Genomic DNA, 16,729 nt, shown 5'->3' on the forward strand with positions numbered 1-16,729 from the left:
TCCAAGTACTAGTAGTTGAAATAGGGTTACTATTAATAGGGCGAATTCACAGAAATATGTATGGGTTTTTTTTCAGTAGCACAGTGTTTCTGAGCAGTGTTAAATAGAGTTTATCACTACTCAGGTGACATGGTGGTTATTTTCTAATAAGGCATGGCTACAAAATGAATATCCTGAGGCCACAAGATGTATATTGAGGCCACTAATTCATATTTCAAGGTCACACAGTAAGTCTCTCATGGTCATGGATTGTATAACTTGAGCCCACAAGTTAATATGTTGTAGGAGCATCGTACTTAATACGTGGCCTCCAGTTCATTATTTGGCAGGAACGGGCAAAAAAAAAAAAAAAACAATCTATTCACTTTAAGAATTCTCTTAATGTGACACAGGTTAATGGTATATCCATGTTGCAATGCAAATGAGTCCATTATGGTCTAATGCATTATTCCAAGGTTGAGTGTAGTATTAATCATCTCCATGCTTATGTCACTGTGGTCTAATTCAATTGATCTTTCTTTCTTTCACTTATTTTAAAATACAATAGTTGCCACAAGTTAAGTAGTTTGTGGCCACAAAATAGATCTTGGGAAATATAACTCATAGCATTAATATATTAATTTCCTCTAGAAAGTCAACTCATGGCCTCAATATACTGTATTAATCCATGGTGACATACTGCATATACAGTGCTGTGAAAAAGTATTTGCTGTATCATCCTGATTTCTTCTGTTTTTGTGTATATCTCATACTAATTACTTTTAGATCTTCAGACGAGATGCAACATAAAACAAAGGCAACCCGAGTAAACACACGATACAGGTTTTATTTATTTATTTTATTGAAGCGAGGGGGGAAAAAAAAAAAAAAGTTATCCAACACCTAATACCAATGTGAAAAAAAGCTATGATGTTCTTTTTGTGGAATTCTGTGTTTGGTTTATGCCAGATGTAACGGGACCCCTGTCTTCCAAACAGTTCCACTTATGACTCATCAATCCACAGGACATTCTCCCAAAAGGTTTGAAGATCATCAAGGTGTGTTTTGGCAAAATTCGGGGTTAGCAGTGGTTTTCAAAACAACCTCTCTCACCTCTCTTCCATGCATGCCATTTTTTCCCCCAGTGTCGTTCTGATTTGGGGAATTAGTAACTACGGGGGCGAATACATTTTCACACAGGCCCAGATGGTATTGGATAACTTTTTTGCTTCAATAAATAACATTATTTAATCTTTTTGTTTTAACTTGTGAAACAATTAGTATGAGATATACACAAAAACAGAAGAAATACTTTTTCACAGCACTGTGTGTGTGTATATAAAAATACGTATAAAATATAACCACCGTGTCACCTCAGTGGTACTGTATTGATCTAGTCTGAAAAGCAGGTATAATAGCCATAGTGTCTTAAAGATATCAGACTAATTAGTCTAGTTTAGCTAGCTGACTAACTGGTTCATATAGGTTCTCTCTGCTACTCAGACCATGACCCAACACACATCATTTAAACCCTTGAAACCGTTTTTTTTTTAAATCAACCATCAACTGCAAGGTTGTACTCAAATGTATGCAAACAAGATGCATTTATAAGTTGAGTCATGTGTGATTTCCAATGTGTGACAAATGTGTGATTTCAGGTCCTTTTCAAATTTAGGCCTTTTAAACACCAGGACCTGCAATCCCACATTCGAATCGCACTACGTGTTGCTCGCTACGTGTTCCTCATCCTGATGTACTCACTTATACCAGACAGCCAGTGGGGTGTCTCAGTAGGACCCATGGCCTCTGTGTGAGTGATGGATAAGGGCAGCGCTGTAGTGTGGAATCAGAAGGAAAGGTAAACAGCAGCACTGGTGGTGCATCATAAATCTGCCGTGCACCATTTGAGTCCTACTTCTGCTTAAACGCCATCAGTCTCTATAGGGTCCGCGTTACGGAACGAGATTAAACCTTGGGCCTGATCGCTGTGTGGTGGTTGTAAAATTGCGTGACCGTGTATAGACTGAAACGGGAAATTCTTTTGCGCTGAGCGTCTTTAACCTTGTATCTAAATCGTGCCTAAAATCAGATTTAATTCAAACCGAGTAAGAATTACATCCAGTGGCGAAGCAAACACTAAAGACCAGTCGTAAACTCTTCACACAGTTACTTGTGAGCAAGAAATTTATTTCATATGCGAAGCACGGGGCTGTGATAACTGTTCCTGCCCTTGACTGAGCTTCCATTTGCAGCATCCCCCTGGGTGGCTGAGGGGAAAGCAAATTACGGGTCCAGATAATGAAAATAGTTTGAAACTGAAAGAGTGAACACTAATGTGCTAAGAGAGTGCAGATCTCAGCGGTTATCTTATTAGCAGCTCCAGATAGTGTTCTGTTGTCCCATTGGGCTGTGAGTTGGAGGCAGCTGGATGAGATTAATCAGGCACTGAATGGAATTCTATAATGCCCTATATAATGAACTGGAGCGTGGTGGGTCTCAAACGGTCCCGATACCTTTTTCTTCCGTGTCTTGGGTGTGAATCTCTTCCTTCTCTTTGGTTTACTGAGTATAGAAGCTAATGTGTCACCAAATGATGTCACCAAGCAGAGAAAGCAGCTTTCAGTGTGGAAAACTGCTGTCTCTCACACTTACAGACATGAAGCAGGTAAAACCGTGGATAAGACATAACTAAATACAGAGTGACAGTGGGGAATTTCCTTTTACAGCTTCCAGCGCATTCTTCCAAACATAGGATTGTCTCGGCGTGTAAATTACTGAGTGTTTGTTAATCAGGTGACAGTAATAACATGCCTGAATTTAAGTGAAAGCTGCAGAGGATGGAATCAGGTTGCAGAAAACATGTGAAACACTGCTGAGTGGCAGGAGGCAGCCCAAAAACAGCACCACGTCTATTATTGTTTACTTTTCATTTACTACTCTCAGATGGAATAAATAAATGCAAGGCCATCACACGGTCCAATCGTTTCATACGTTTTATATTTTTCTATCTTATTTCTGACAGCAACTATGTTCTCCTGATTAATAGCCTTTGCGTGCGTGTGTGTGTGTGTGTGTGAGTGATGATAAATTGCTTCCCTGGGTTCCCTTCAGACAGAGATAATGATCACAGTGCATTTATGAAGAGAACAAATCAATCCTTGGTTTCTTGCAGTGAAGCAAGCCCCTGTCCTGCTCCCAGCCTCTTATCACTGCATCGCGACATGTAGTATATTTATATACAAGCACAAAGTGTTGGCATGTGTTACAGTGATGTACAACATACACTGTGTGTGTGTTGAGTCTGAAGTTAGAGTGCACAGTGCAAACTGTGAAATAGCATTCGTGATGCTGGTACATGGTTACCACTTGGCTTACTGCAGCAGATTTATTTATTTATTTATTTTGCACGTTGGAGGTTGGCCGTTTTACATACATTATTATTTCATTTGATTATTCTATCATGCAAAAGAGTTTTGTAAATATTGCAGTACATTTGACAGTGGTGGTCATGATTTTGGAGTGTGAGGGTTTGAGGGGTTTCAGACTGGTTTGATCGTCAACCCTTGCACTATGATGTTAGATCAAAAGTATAACACTATTTATTTGTATACACATTGTAATACACCTCCAGGGTCGGGGGTTCGATTCACACCGGGGCCATGCGTGTGCGGAGTTTGCATGTTCTCCCCGTGCTGCGGGGGTTTCCTCCGGGTACTCCGGTTTCCTCCCCCAGTCCAAAGACATGCATGGTAGGCTGATCGGCGTGTCTAAAGTGTCCGTAGTGTATGAATGGGTGTGTGAGTGTGTGTGTGATTGTGCCCTGCGATGGATTGGCACCCTGTCCAGGGTGTACCCCGCCTTGTGCCCCATGCTCCCTGGGATAGGCTCCAGGTTTCCCCGTGACCCTGAAAAGGATCAGCGGTATAGAAGATGGATGCGTGGATGGATGGATGGACATATTACAATACTAGTTGTTGTACAATAGAACTATGGAAATGTCACTGTGACCATTGCATATAGATTGAGTTTGTGTTTTCTTTCAACACAAGTACAAATGAAGTATTAGTTCCACTAAAGAATGACATAACGAGGGTAAGTATTAGAAACCATGTCAAAACCAGTGTTCGGCGGGACATTCTCAAAAGATGGTGACTTTTCCGCAAAATGTTCCAAATTTAAATGATGCTTTCATATTCTTTTTTAGGAAATAATAAATGTAATGAAATTATTTTTGAACGAATAAAACATTGTATTTAACGTGGTGCCATTCATTTAAGTCACTGGAGATATTAATTATCACTAGTGTCATAAATACAGGTCGTTACACCAATAACACCACTGACAAATTTCCGTTAAAGATTTTCCAAGATAATCAGGTATCAACAGCCTTTCAAAGCATACATCATTAATCATACCAGCATCGATAACTTATTAAATCCTGTGTGTAAAAAAAAAAAAAAAAAAAAAAAAAAAAAGTGTAACTCCAATGACATTTAAATTATCCACAAGAAGAAATCTAATTTACAAGTAAATGAATAACTTATTGAGTGTGCAGGGAAATGCTACTGACGCTGGTTGCAATAGCCACTGATTGCTCCGAATTCATCCGCAAATTTTATGTGTTTTATATGTTACGACTCAAAATACGAGTTTTTGTATAGTTCTAACTCCAATGACATGAACTGCAATAAAGGTTCTTTTTAAATGATTTATCCTATCAATAAAAAGGTATTTTATTCTGCTAATTTACCTATTTGATAGACCTCATACTACCATATTCTGAGAATGACGCTGGTACGTTGAAATCAATGTTGAATTTAGCATCAGATCATAATCTGGCAGGCAAGGAACATACCATCATCGTGTCAAAGACTGCCATGAAGGGAAGAAATCACCAGAATGATCTTAGACACTTTTACAACCTCTTACCTATTGCCATATACCTCTGGTAAGCAAAAAAAAAAAGAAAAGTGAGGCCAGGTAACATTTACTTAAAAAAAAAAATTCTGGAACAAAGTCTTCTAGACAAATGAGATGACATTTAACCTCTCATAGAATGATGTAATTAGCTGAATTTATGGGGGAATAAATTCTGCTCGTGATTCAAAGAATACCGCCTCATCAGTGAAACACGGTGGCGTGAGCACGTACGGCTGCAAGTGGAACAGGTTCATTTGTCTTTATTGATGATGTGTCTGCGGACGGTAGCAGCAGGATGAATTCCTCAATATACAAGTGCATCTTAACTGCTCAGCCAAGTGCCTTAAAATTACTTGGCAATTTACCTGGACTGAATCAGAGCAATGATCCTAAGCACCTCTAAAGTAACTATGGAGGTTTTTTTTGGGAGTTAAAAAGCATAACGTCAGTGCCAGTTCAGCCTCTCGATCCGCACCATACGAGTAATTTATTTCCTTTACCAAAGGCTACACAAACATAAATAAGCATGAACTGCAAAGGGCTGAGTTCTAGGATCAACAGTGATCATCCAAGATCTCCAGTGATCCGAGTCATTTGTTGTTGCAACGCATTTGAAATCATTAAAACTTTCCATTTGTGTTAATATTTTGGTTGTCTAGGTTCTTGAAATAGGGGAATGTGTATAAACAGGCATATGATTTCCATATGCTTCTCTTGGTATTTATTAGTGTTTCAAGAAGGCTGTTTTAAATGATGTGGTCAGCAGTAAATATCTAGTCTCTAATTAGAAAAGAAACAGTAAGTCATGCCCACCCATAATCACAGTTTGCCTGACAAACTAAATACCAGTCATTTTTCAAACACTCTGGAACATTTCCGAGGGGATGTAACATCAATTTACGGTCATCGTTGATGTGGAAACTGGACATTTATATAATTATGATAATGAGCATTATTTTTTCTTTACTCCTACTGCCAAGACTCAAGGTCTCTTCAGAGTGTAAAAAAAATAGAACGGACACTATGAAAAGGTGGAGTGAATGAAAAGTATATTGAGAAAATGTACGGTTTCACTCGAGTCTATAAACAAGACAAAGAAAACCTGCAGAGAGGCATAAAGTTTGCAATATTTTAGCTTCAAAACAGCAGAGACAGCCTAGTATCCACTTAGGCTCAGTAAAAGCCCACAAATCATCATTAAATGTCCACATTTGTCCTACTGCATTATATTATATAGCCACACAAAAACTCTGTACACTCCCTTGACCACACTTAACCTAGTGACCTCACACACACACACACACATACACATAATGGAGTGCAGTTCCACTTTAGCCACTGTCTGAGTGTTTAAGAGGTTTGTGCCCGAGCTGTAGGAAACAAACACAAGATTGGCCACAGATGTGTAAAAATGGAGTAAAGCAGTTGTTTGGGTGGGTATAATTTAACCATATTGTATGAGATGTTTGGACAAGACTCTCGACTGGAGTTTACAGGAGATTTGCTCCAGAATTTTTTTTTTATTATTATTATTTTAACTTTCGGGACAATGTGAACGTCGTACATGAATACAAATACTACATGAATACACACACTTCCCACTATATAGATAGTATGGGCTGTGTTCCCCTTCACTCCTGAACCCGAGACCTTTAGACATCTTGCTAAAGCCCCTGGACATTTGTCTGTCTCCCTTCAGGTGATCAATGCTATTGAGCAGGATTACAGGCTGCCTCCACCTATGGACTGCCCCAGTGCCCTGCACCAGCTCATGCTCGATTGCTGGCAGAAGGACCGCAATAATCGTCCCAAATTCAGCCAGATTGTTAACAATCTGGACAAGATGATCCGTAACCCCAACATGCTGAAGGCCATGACACCTCTTTCTTCAGGGTAAGACCGTCAGCGATCATTTGCATATAACACGCGAACATACAGTGAGAGAGTGCAGTGTTGGATATGCTCACTGTGTAAAAGCTTGTTTATGAAAAAAACAGTTACAGTTTGATTATGAAATGTTGGGCACCTTTTGTACAGGAGCAAAAGAGACTAAGATGTGGGTGTAAGTGCTTGTGCTGCATGTGAAAGGACTTCCTGTGAAAGAGAAACACATAGATGCTATATAATATTTTAAAATGATCTGAAATTATTTTTGAGAACATTGTCCTATGTATAGCCACCAACTTTGACCTAGTCTGGAGCCTAGGGAGTGGCTATTTATGTACGTAGTCACATATGAGCCCACATATTCAGCACAAGATATACCATATTCATATGGGAGATCTTTAAGTGCTAGTCTTTGTGCCAGCTAGTTCTTAATCTTTGGCCTTTCATGCCATATTTAACATATAAATGGATTAGAACCAGTCTGAATATCTGGGTTTTTTTTTTTTAAGGTCTCTATAGTTATTAAAAAAGTTATTTCTTTTCACCTTGGATTATGTCAGTGTAGCTCATAGTTTTGTTTGGTTAAATAAAAATAATATTAAATAAATATGGTGAAGAGTTAGACTCCCCGGTTGCAAAAGTACAAACAAAAAAGTGATTGAGAAGCAGTTCGCTGATCTGTGTCAGCATTATTTAGCTCCTTTTTTTTTTTATGAGGGGGAAATTTATACAGAACAGCAAAGCAGACAGACTGCAGAATAAACACCATGACAAAAAGTGTGAGAATGACCCCTGTCTGTCCTGAGCAGTGTGCACTTGCCCTTGCTGGACCGCAGCATGCCGGACTTCTCTAGCTTCAGAAACGTGGATGACTGGCTGGATGCTATCAAGATGGGCCAGTACAAGGACAACTTCGCCAATGCTGACTTCACCAGCTTCGATCTGGTCTCACAGATGACAATGGAGTAAGTGCTATTGAAAGTGAGAATGAGAGTGAAAGAGAGAGAGAGAGAGAGAGAGAGAGAGACCCATCTAAATCTCCAGACTCTGGCCCCAGTCCCACTGACCTAAGGTCCTTTCATATTGGGCGCGACGCAATAAAACGAAACGAATCGCTGACGAATATGCTTTCACGCCGAACGTGAAACGATTGATCGCCTTCAGCTAATTCACGCCTGCACGATACGTGTCGCTGACTGAGAATGCATTTTACGCCTGCACACTAGGTGGCGCAACTCACTATTCAGCCGACTGGCCTACCGTCTTTGACCACTAAAAGAAGAAGAATCACGTAAATGTTGGCGCATAGCACCACGAATGTTCCGAAGCACAAAAACCAACTTTGAGAGGAGGAGGGAGAGGCCAGGTTGTGAGGATGCACACCTGGCACTGATTTGGCTAATCAGTGGGAGAGAGAGAGATAAAGGAGTGACTGGAAGCGCCAAGGAGAGAGAGAGAGAGAGACGCATGTGTGCTTTATTTTTAGCTTACGTTTGTGTTTTACGTCATGTTTGAGTTCTGTTGATTATTAAACTCTACGTTTATGTTCAGCCGGTTCCCGACTCCTCCTTGCCCATTGTGGAGTTTGTTACGCTAACCTTTCTTATTTTAGGTGTATTTGACCCAGACAGATCGTCTATCTCTAGCTATAGATCTAAGCACGTCGTCACGTCAAACATTTGCGTCGCTTAATCACGCTCAGTGTGAAAGGCCCTTTACTTTCTGTGATGTTGGCTGAAGTGTTCATAATGTCAGAAACTGCAAGACTGCATGGCTGTAAGGGTGTAAAAAGGGCCAATGAGAGGAGACTTCCGCTTGAGATGTTTCCATGGTTAACACAAACACCAAACTCCGATACCATACGCAAGAGGTACACAGCTATTAGTACTGCATGGTTACATTATTGCGCATTTAATCATCACTCGCTCTGTTAGAAGGGCTAGTTCGAAGTATGCCGTTTATCTTCATACAGATTACAATGTATTGCTGAAAAGTTAGTGGTTCTTGATATGCCAGTGTATTCTTTGTGTTCTTCACATCCATGTTTGGGTAATTCCACAAGCAAAGTCTTCTGAAGCCTGCATTCCGTGAGGAGTCTCCTGACATTCACAAAAAGCCCGCATTATCCCCTTACAGCCTAGATGAATGACAAAATTAGACAGCCGTATGGCCCCGTGGAGCTTTTCTTTTGAAACACGCACATTATGTCCATATGTATGCAAGTCTGGAGAAGACTGGAGATGTAGATTGGATGTGAGCGTGTGATAGAGAGAGATCGAGAGAGAAATAGAGCGAGAGAGAGAGAGAGAGAGGTGAAGGAAAAACTTTCAGGTATACTTTAAAACCCAAAGTTAGCAGACCTCTTGGTTTTTCCATTGTTCCCCCATTTGGATTTTGGGTGGGTTTTCTTTTGTTTATTTGTTTTTTCATGATGAATAATACTTTTGTTATTTTCTCTGACAACATTCATAATGACATGTAAATATATTCTGGGAATCTGGAATTCATCTTACTAATCATGGTTGTCATGAGATGAATATACTGCCTCTAAATAAACCCTGCTTTCAGAGAAGTTTAGTAAATATTTGCTTTAAAAACTTCATTGTTCCGAGCATTTCTACCTCAAGTCCCTACAAGAAATATGAGCCGGAGTGATGCTCTGTCAGATTCCCTTCTCCTTAAATCACTGGCGTTGATACCTGAACGAACCAGACACACATCCCAATGAAAACAAAGCCACGCCATTGTTTTAAACTTATCTCAGGGCAACCGATGGGGATCATGCTTGGAAGGAGGCCATTTCATTTGGAGCTGACATGCTGTGTTTATATTGGCATGGGGATGGTGGTTTATGTAGAAGCACTACATGTTTTGCTGATATTTCTTTGCGTGTGTGTTTGCATGTGCTTGACAGGGACATCCTCAGGGTTGGCGTGACTCTAGCCGGTCACCAAAAGAAGATCCTCAACAGCGTGCAGATGATGAGGGCGCAAATGAACCAGATCCAGTCGGTGGAGGTTTGACCTCCAGGCCTGATCCTGCACACGGAGGCAGGATGGACAAGTGGACAGATGGTGGTGGATGTGTGCTGAGCCTGATTTTTCCCTCTAGGCCACCATGTTTTCCAATGGAATCTCCTCTGGTCCTCTCTTCCTAACCCTGCCCTCCATGTTCTCCCCATTCCCCTACAAACCTCCCAGCCAGCCGTTTGTGCTCACACTGCGAAAGTGTCGTCCCAGAGAAATCGACAACACTTCTGCCCCATCCATCAGTTCTCACGACTGCCAAAATCTAGCAAGGAGGAATATTCACCAACCAAGAGCATGCTCATCTTCTTGCGCTTACTTCCTTGCGATTATTCATTTGTTTTTTTTCTTTTTTTTTTTTTTTGTCATCTACGTTTTTAATGATTTTTCTAAAGATTTTTTTAAAGGCAAAAAAAAAAAAGAGCTACATGAACAGAAAGGATCTATATGATATATATAGATACATGTAAAATTGTAGATGGATTTCACTGAAAGGCTACCCTTTAAAAGGGCAAAATAAAATGAAAAGAAAGGTACAACACCACACAATGTGCGCTTTTATTCTATTGTATTGTGGAAATCATTCAATAGGATTATTGACTACCTGCTCAGAGGCTACAAATGGAAGAAACCATGGAACTATAATCCCTGTGCCATCATTGAAAAGGCAGAGAAACGGAGATGAACACCATGAAATGGAAACTTCCTATTGACTGCTGTTATTGTCACAAAGAAGAAGAAGAAAAAAAAAAAAGACACTTCTGTTCTTTAGCTGTTTGAAACATCCGAAGCAAATACAAAAAAAAAACAAAAAAACAACAATAATAATAAAAAAAAGGTCTTCGCTCCTAAATAGTAATCTCGTTGACAGTGTTGACTTTGTAGTGAAGATTTCCTCTGCTTCCAGTCACCATGGGAAAAAGACCATTTTTTTTCCCTTTCTTTTTACAGACACCATAACCTGCCAAATAGGACATCGTTCTGTCCTACCTCATATCTCGTAGGTCCTTCTGTACATATCAATTGCATTTGACATCGGGACATCATCAGTGTATTCTCCAAGTACGTGACTGTTTTCAGTCAGGCAACGATGGGGTTAATATGATCGTCCATTTTGTGTTTTTAAATCAAACGCTTGTTGTGGATTTGAATCGTTTAGTATACGAAACATCATACATTGATCCCCTTCAAATATCTAGAGATACAGGAAATTGTTTAAACTGGTGGGGGGTTTTTTTGTTTGTTTGTTTGTTTGTTTGTTTTTTTTCTCTCATTATTATGGTTATTAATTTACGTTTTACATTGAAGGACCCTGAATGATTCAGATTGTTTGTTATTCACAGTTTCAACCTCTAAGAGCTCAGCATAGCATTAAACAATCACATTAGGAGGTTGTTTTCAGAATGGCGTATTCCATTGGGACGGTACTGTGTACACAAGCATAGTGTTATAATGATTCCAGTGGCCACGGCATTATTGTTATTGTAAAATGGTACTGTTAGCACACTTAATAAGTGGCTAAATCACGTAAGAACAGGAGGATTTTAAAAGTGGTTTGTTTGACTGGACAGAAAGCTAACAGACACTTATACACAACCCCTAAACAGTGTGTATCCATTGGTACTCATGATTTCTGCTTTTTTTTTTTTTTAAAAGCAACGTGAAGAGCATAAAACATCAAAAACATGTAAATATCCATGTAAGAAATACGTGTTGGATTTTAGTGTACAGAATTTTTTGTTGAAAATGAATTAAGAGCTGTTAAATCTGGGCCTTTTTTTTTTTTTCTTTTCTTTTCTATTAGAGAGAGACGATGGGGACTGTGGGATCCATCCTTTAGAATGGTCATAGTGATCAGTGCGGCAGATACTGAACAGACATGAAAAACCACAGACACCTCCAGCTGTGCTACATGATGTATGTGTGCGTGTGTGTGTGTGTCCTGGCATGGAGGTCACTTGTGGTTAACAGTGCTCAATTACACTTTGTCTAGCTCAGCTCACCAGAGACTTCCTCCGCTCCATAACCTCAGGGTTGACGTACATCTTTAATACGTTTAAAACCCCTCGGTACAGCACAGCTAGTCACTTTGACCACACTTCAGTTCACATAAGCTCAGTTGGCTGATTCAGTGCTTCGTGTAGAGCGATGTGAACTGATTAATACAGCACAGTGCTCATCTGGCGCCGATTTTCTGACCACAGATGCATCAGAGCTGCTTTTGCTGTGCATCTTCATTTGTTCCCATTACATGAATTGTTCCATAGGAAGATCTGCTTATTGCTTATCTCTATTTCTAATCATGCTATATATATATATAATATAGGCATGTGAAAAAATAAGTACACCCCATGGAAATTGTTGCCCCCTTTAGTGGAAATAACTTCTTGTAGGTGTTTTGTATAATTGTCCACTAGGCTTGCTGGAATTTTTGACCACTCTTCCATGCGATATTCTTTCAGTTGCGAGATGTTTGAGGGTTTTCTTGCATGTACTGCCCCCGTTTCAAATCCCCCCACAACATCTCAATGGGATTCAAATCCAGGCTTTGACTCGACCATTCCATAACCCTCTGTTTCTTCTTGTTGAGCCGTTCCTTGGTGGATTTGCTCGTGTGCTTAGGATCATTATGCTGTCGAAAGGCCCACTTTCAGTTCAACTTCAACTTTCAGACAGATGGCCTCACATTATCTTCAAGCACTCTTTGATATTATGCAGAATTCAAAGTTGAATCAATGAATGCAAGCTGTCAGTCTTTGGTCTGCGCCAAACATGTCTGCTGTTACTGTGGCAAACAACTCTATCTTTGATTCGTCTGTCTAGAACACATTATTCCAAAAGGCCTGGTCTTTGCCTATATGCTCATTGGCGAACTGTACTCCTGCTCTAATGTTCTTTTTAGACAGCAAAAGCTTTTTCCTGGCACGCCTCCCATGCAGATCAAATTTGTGCAATCTCTTTCTGATTGTAGAAGCGTGCACTTTGACACCAACAGTAGCGAGACTTACTAGTAGATCCTGTGATGAAATTTTGGGAGTTCTTGGAGACTTCTTTATGAATCAGATGGTCCGCTCTCGGGCTGAATTTGCTGGGACGGCCAGTCCCAGACCAATTATCAATCGTTTAAAATCTGCACCATTTGTAGATGATTTTCCTTACAGTGGAATGATGTATTTCAAATAATATGGAGATCTTTTTAAATCCCTTGCCAGACTCATAGGCATCCACAACCTTTTTTTTCCGAAGACCTTACAGAACTCTTTAGATCTTGGCATGATGACACCACACACCTCAATAACAAAGGGAACACCAGACACTAGATGTGAGAGGGGTATAAATAAGACCCGTTCCACCTGCACTCCCTAAGCAGGTTCCAAGCACATGCATCCACTCTTGAACACCTGATTCTGATTTTATGGATTTGAAGGAGTGATAAATGTAGGGGTGTATTTACTTCTTCCATGTGACTGATCTGTTTTTTGTTCATTTAAATTGTGCAAATTACTACAAAATGTCAATTTTATGTCATTTCTTAAAGTGCATCACCTTCATCAATCGGCACTGTTTCAAAGAGGATCAAATGTTTGCTTGTCCAAATATGTCAAAAAAGCCAACAATTTCCATGGGGTGTACTTATTTTTTCCACATGACTGTATATATACACTGTAGATTTTATCTCCAGAAGGAATAAGCCGCAGGTTTAATTCCCTGTCCCGCGTTCGATCAATCCCAGTTCACCGTTTTCATCACTCCTTTTGTCTATCCAGGCCTCTTTATTGTTTTTTTCTTTTCAAGAAGAGGTTATTATTTATTTAATATGTGACCGTCAGGATTTTGCCCGCAGTGGTTCCATGAATCAGCGTGACTATTTAATGGGCTGATGGATAGCGGCACAGATTATTTCTTCCGAACTTTATGAGAATCTTCACTGATGCCACACTTTTGCAACACCCTTAACTTCTGCTCCAGTGCTTCAATATGTAATGGCGCCTCAGTCTTCCTAAGAATAGCACCCCCTTTCTTACTTTCCTTCTTCTTTCTTTCATTCTTTCTTGCCTCTGTTTGCATACCAAATCACGATTTGCATTAGAGAAGAGTGACTGCATTATGTTTGAATTTCAGTTGCATGGTGAAAGTGATAGGGAGAAAGCAATCGGAAGACTGTTTGCTGTTGTAATAAATCAAAGGAAGTGCAATGGCACTTCTACGTCTGAAAATTAATGCAGCATTTATCACCCCAGTTTAATACTCTTGTAAAAAAATAAATAAATAAATAAAAATTGCACTGCTCTTGAAATTAAGTGAAATGACATTTGGAGACTTTCCAAGAGTCATACATTCAGTGGCTTATGGTTTATGTTCATTTGCTTAGAATTGTACTGTTTCATAGCAAATGAGCATAAACCATAAGTTCTCCCTGCAAATATTTTGATTGGTAAAAGAATGTAATCTAATATTTCTCCTTATCAGACAACAATAAAACAAATATATAAGCTTAATAATCAAGTTTCTAGACATTTTTACTAATCGAAACCCTCAAATTGTCTTGTGCTTTTGGCAGACAATTTCTTTCTAGACATAAATAATAATAATAAATCTTTAAAACTAGAAAAGGAACAAATTAAATGTTAATTGTAATGTTAATTGTTAATTCTTCTTATTTCAATTATTTATTTCTGAGGTGAAAAATTTTTAAAAAAATCAATATTATCTGCCAATATCTACAGTCAATTTCAGGCTTCGTGTCTAGAAATAGGATTCATATTTAAATGTGCTTTATCATCTCCAAATGGGAAATATAAGACAACTGAAGTATATTTAAGACCTAATGTCTCATCATTTTGTGGTGCTCTTTAAGGTTGAAAATATGACCACACGTCAGTATAGGATTCTGGTATCGTTACAGACAGGTTTGGGTTTGGGTTTTTTTTCTTTCTAGAGGATTCTAGCAGGTTGTTAGATGCATGTGATTGTGTTATACAGTGTATATTGCCACATATATGGGTGTAACGGTACACCTCACGTGAGGCTCAAACCACTTTGTGACCACAAACTAATTTGTGCTCTTTAAGCCAGACAGTGTCCTCAGGAACAGTGTGACAGCACTCTTCTCTAATATTTAGTCTTTTACCATCAGATTCTTCCATTTGTAACTTATCCTGTATTGGCTCTGCTCTACATTATTCACATCCCGTTAAAGTCCTTTTTTTTTTTTTTTTTTTTTTTTTTTTTTAAACTAAACCCATTAATCAGCAGAGGAGTCCATAACCCGTATTCTCTTTAAAAACTCTTTAGCAACAGTGCTTATGCTCTAAAAACAGACTCAGTATTTACACAGGCACATTGAATCTTAATGGTACAGAATATTTTTCTCCCATTGTGTTTTTAACTACTAGAGCTCAAGTTTAGATCTCTGCAGGAGTCCAACCGCTTCATCCATCTTTGTTTCATATTCTGTCCATCCCTTGATTCACCAGAATGCTATGTGAACTTCAAAGTTATAATAAATGAGATGTGATTGGAAGAGTGTGGAAGAATATTACGCCGAGCGAGTAAGCGATTCATATTGGCCGTTTCATTGGATTGTCTCACAGCAGAACCATAACATATAGATGGTGGAGTGTTTTGGTTATTTGTCATGTCATGCTAGTCAGGCTGAGGCCTCAATAGTTGATTGGCAGGATATCGTGTGCTCGACTCGATGGAATGTGTATACAAGCTCAACAGCCACATGACAGAGTGACATGAGAGTCATTTAGGTGGTGACTGTTGTGCTGTGTGTACATCTTAACCGCCAACAATTCTCCTCTCTCACCACTGGCAAGTTTAATCACAACTGCCGTGGCACTCTGCTCGGTTTATAAGCCCTTTTGCTAAAAGCCGAGAGCGACAGCAAGCTGTGTAAGGCATATGCTCTCGTTCTCTGCAGAACCATTCGCCAACTGTGTACCAGTTATAAAATGCAAGCGAAAGACCATTTTGTCTCTGTTACCATGAGCAGTGAATGTAAACACAAGATGTCCCTGGCTCCTTCTGTCACTCTCTCTCTCCCTGGTGCAACCCGTGTCCTCCAAATATGGTCCAAAGTGTTCAGGAGAGAAAATGGCTCCTACATGCGGAGCCGTTGCCCGTAGCATAACTGTGCCCTCTAGTGTTTGGATGGCAATACTGCAGTCTGGCTGTGATGGCGCTTCCCTGTGTCTCAGCCCTGATTCTGCATACAGGACAGGGAACAATTCTCCCTCTGACAGGCAGGGATCACATAGAGCTCTGTCCACCCTGACCACTGTGACACACACATGGGAGGTCCTGTTTTCGATGTATAAAATGTACATTTGACTGTAACCCTGTGAATGATGTAACAATTTCATTATTTGTAATATTGTTATTGGTTTATTTTCTAAAAATGCAGAAAAAAAAAAAGCCCAACTTGACTCTCCTCATTAAAAGTGAAATGAGATCTGTTATAAACCTGTGTCTAATGTCACTTTCTTATATCGATGTAACATTTCGGGCTTTGTTCCTGGATTTCCCGGAAATGTCACTTCAGTGAGTAGAAACCCTGTGAACTTGTCTGCATCAGTTCACGCCTCACAGGAATGCCACAACAGCTTTTGTGCTAGTGTCCCTGCGTGCTTTTTGGTGGGGGGTTTGAACTCCACTAGTCCACCCCTCCTTCACGCTAGCCTCCAACATCCAACGTCAACGTCTCTCCACTTTCCAACCCTCGTTAGGGGCTAGACGTGTGAAAGCCTGCTGACCCCTGAATGACCTCCCGAAGAGTGGCATGCCTGATAAAAAAGGCGAAGGCTAAGCGAGTTCAGGAGTTCACCATCGGGAACCTGATGACAGTCCAACAGCTCTTCTGGTTTAATCCAGCCCACCCATGCGCCCTCTTTTTACGCCCTGTTAAACAC

At 39.8% G+C, this 16,729-nt stretch overlaps 1 protein-coding gene across 2 annotated transcripts in view; it reads left to right on the forward strand.

The window, feature by feature from the left end:
- Positions 1–10,007, forward strand: part of ephb2b (eph receptor B2b) — a 160,759-nt gene extending 150,752 nt beyond the window's left edge. For both annotated transcript variants that reach the window (XM_053653217.1, XM_053653218.1), the window contains exons 14-16: positions 6,599–6,792; positions 7,596–7,751; positions 9,701–10,007. In XM_053653217.1, coding sequence (XP_053509192.1) covers positions 6,599–6,792; positions 7,596–7,751; positions 9,701–9,809 — 459 coding nt within the window. In that variant the 3' untranslated portion in view covers positions 9,810–10,007. The remainder of the gene's footprint in view (positions 1–6,598; positions 6,793–7,595; positions 7,752–9,700) is intronic.
- The last annotated feature ends 6,722 nt before the right edge of the window (positions 10,008–16,729 follow it).

This window comes from Ictalurus furcatus, chromosome 21, assembly GCF_023375685.1.
Source record: "Ictalurus furcatus strain D&B chromosome 21, Billie_1.0, whole genome shotgun sequence".
Classification (NCBI taxonomy): Eukaryota; Metazoa; Chordata; class Actinopteri; order Siluriformes; family Ictaluridae; genus Ictalurus; species Ictalurus furcatus.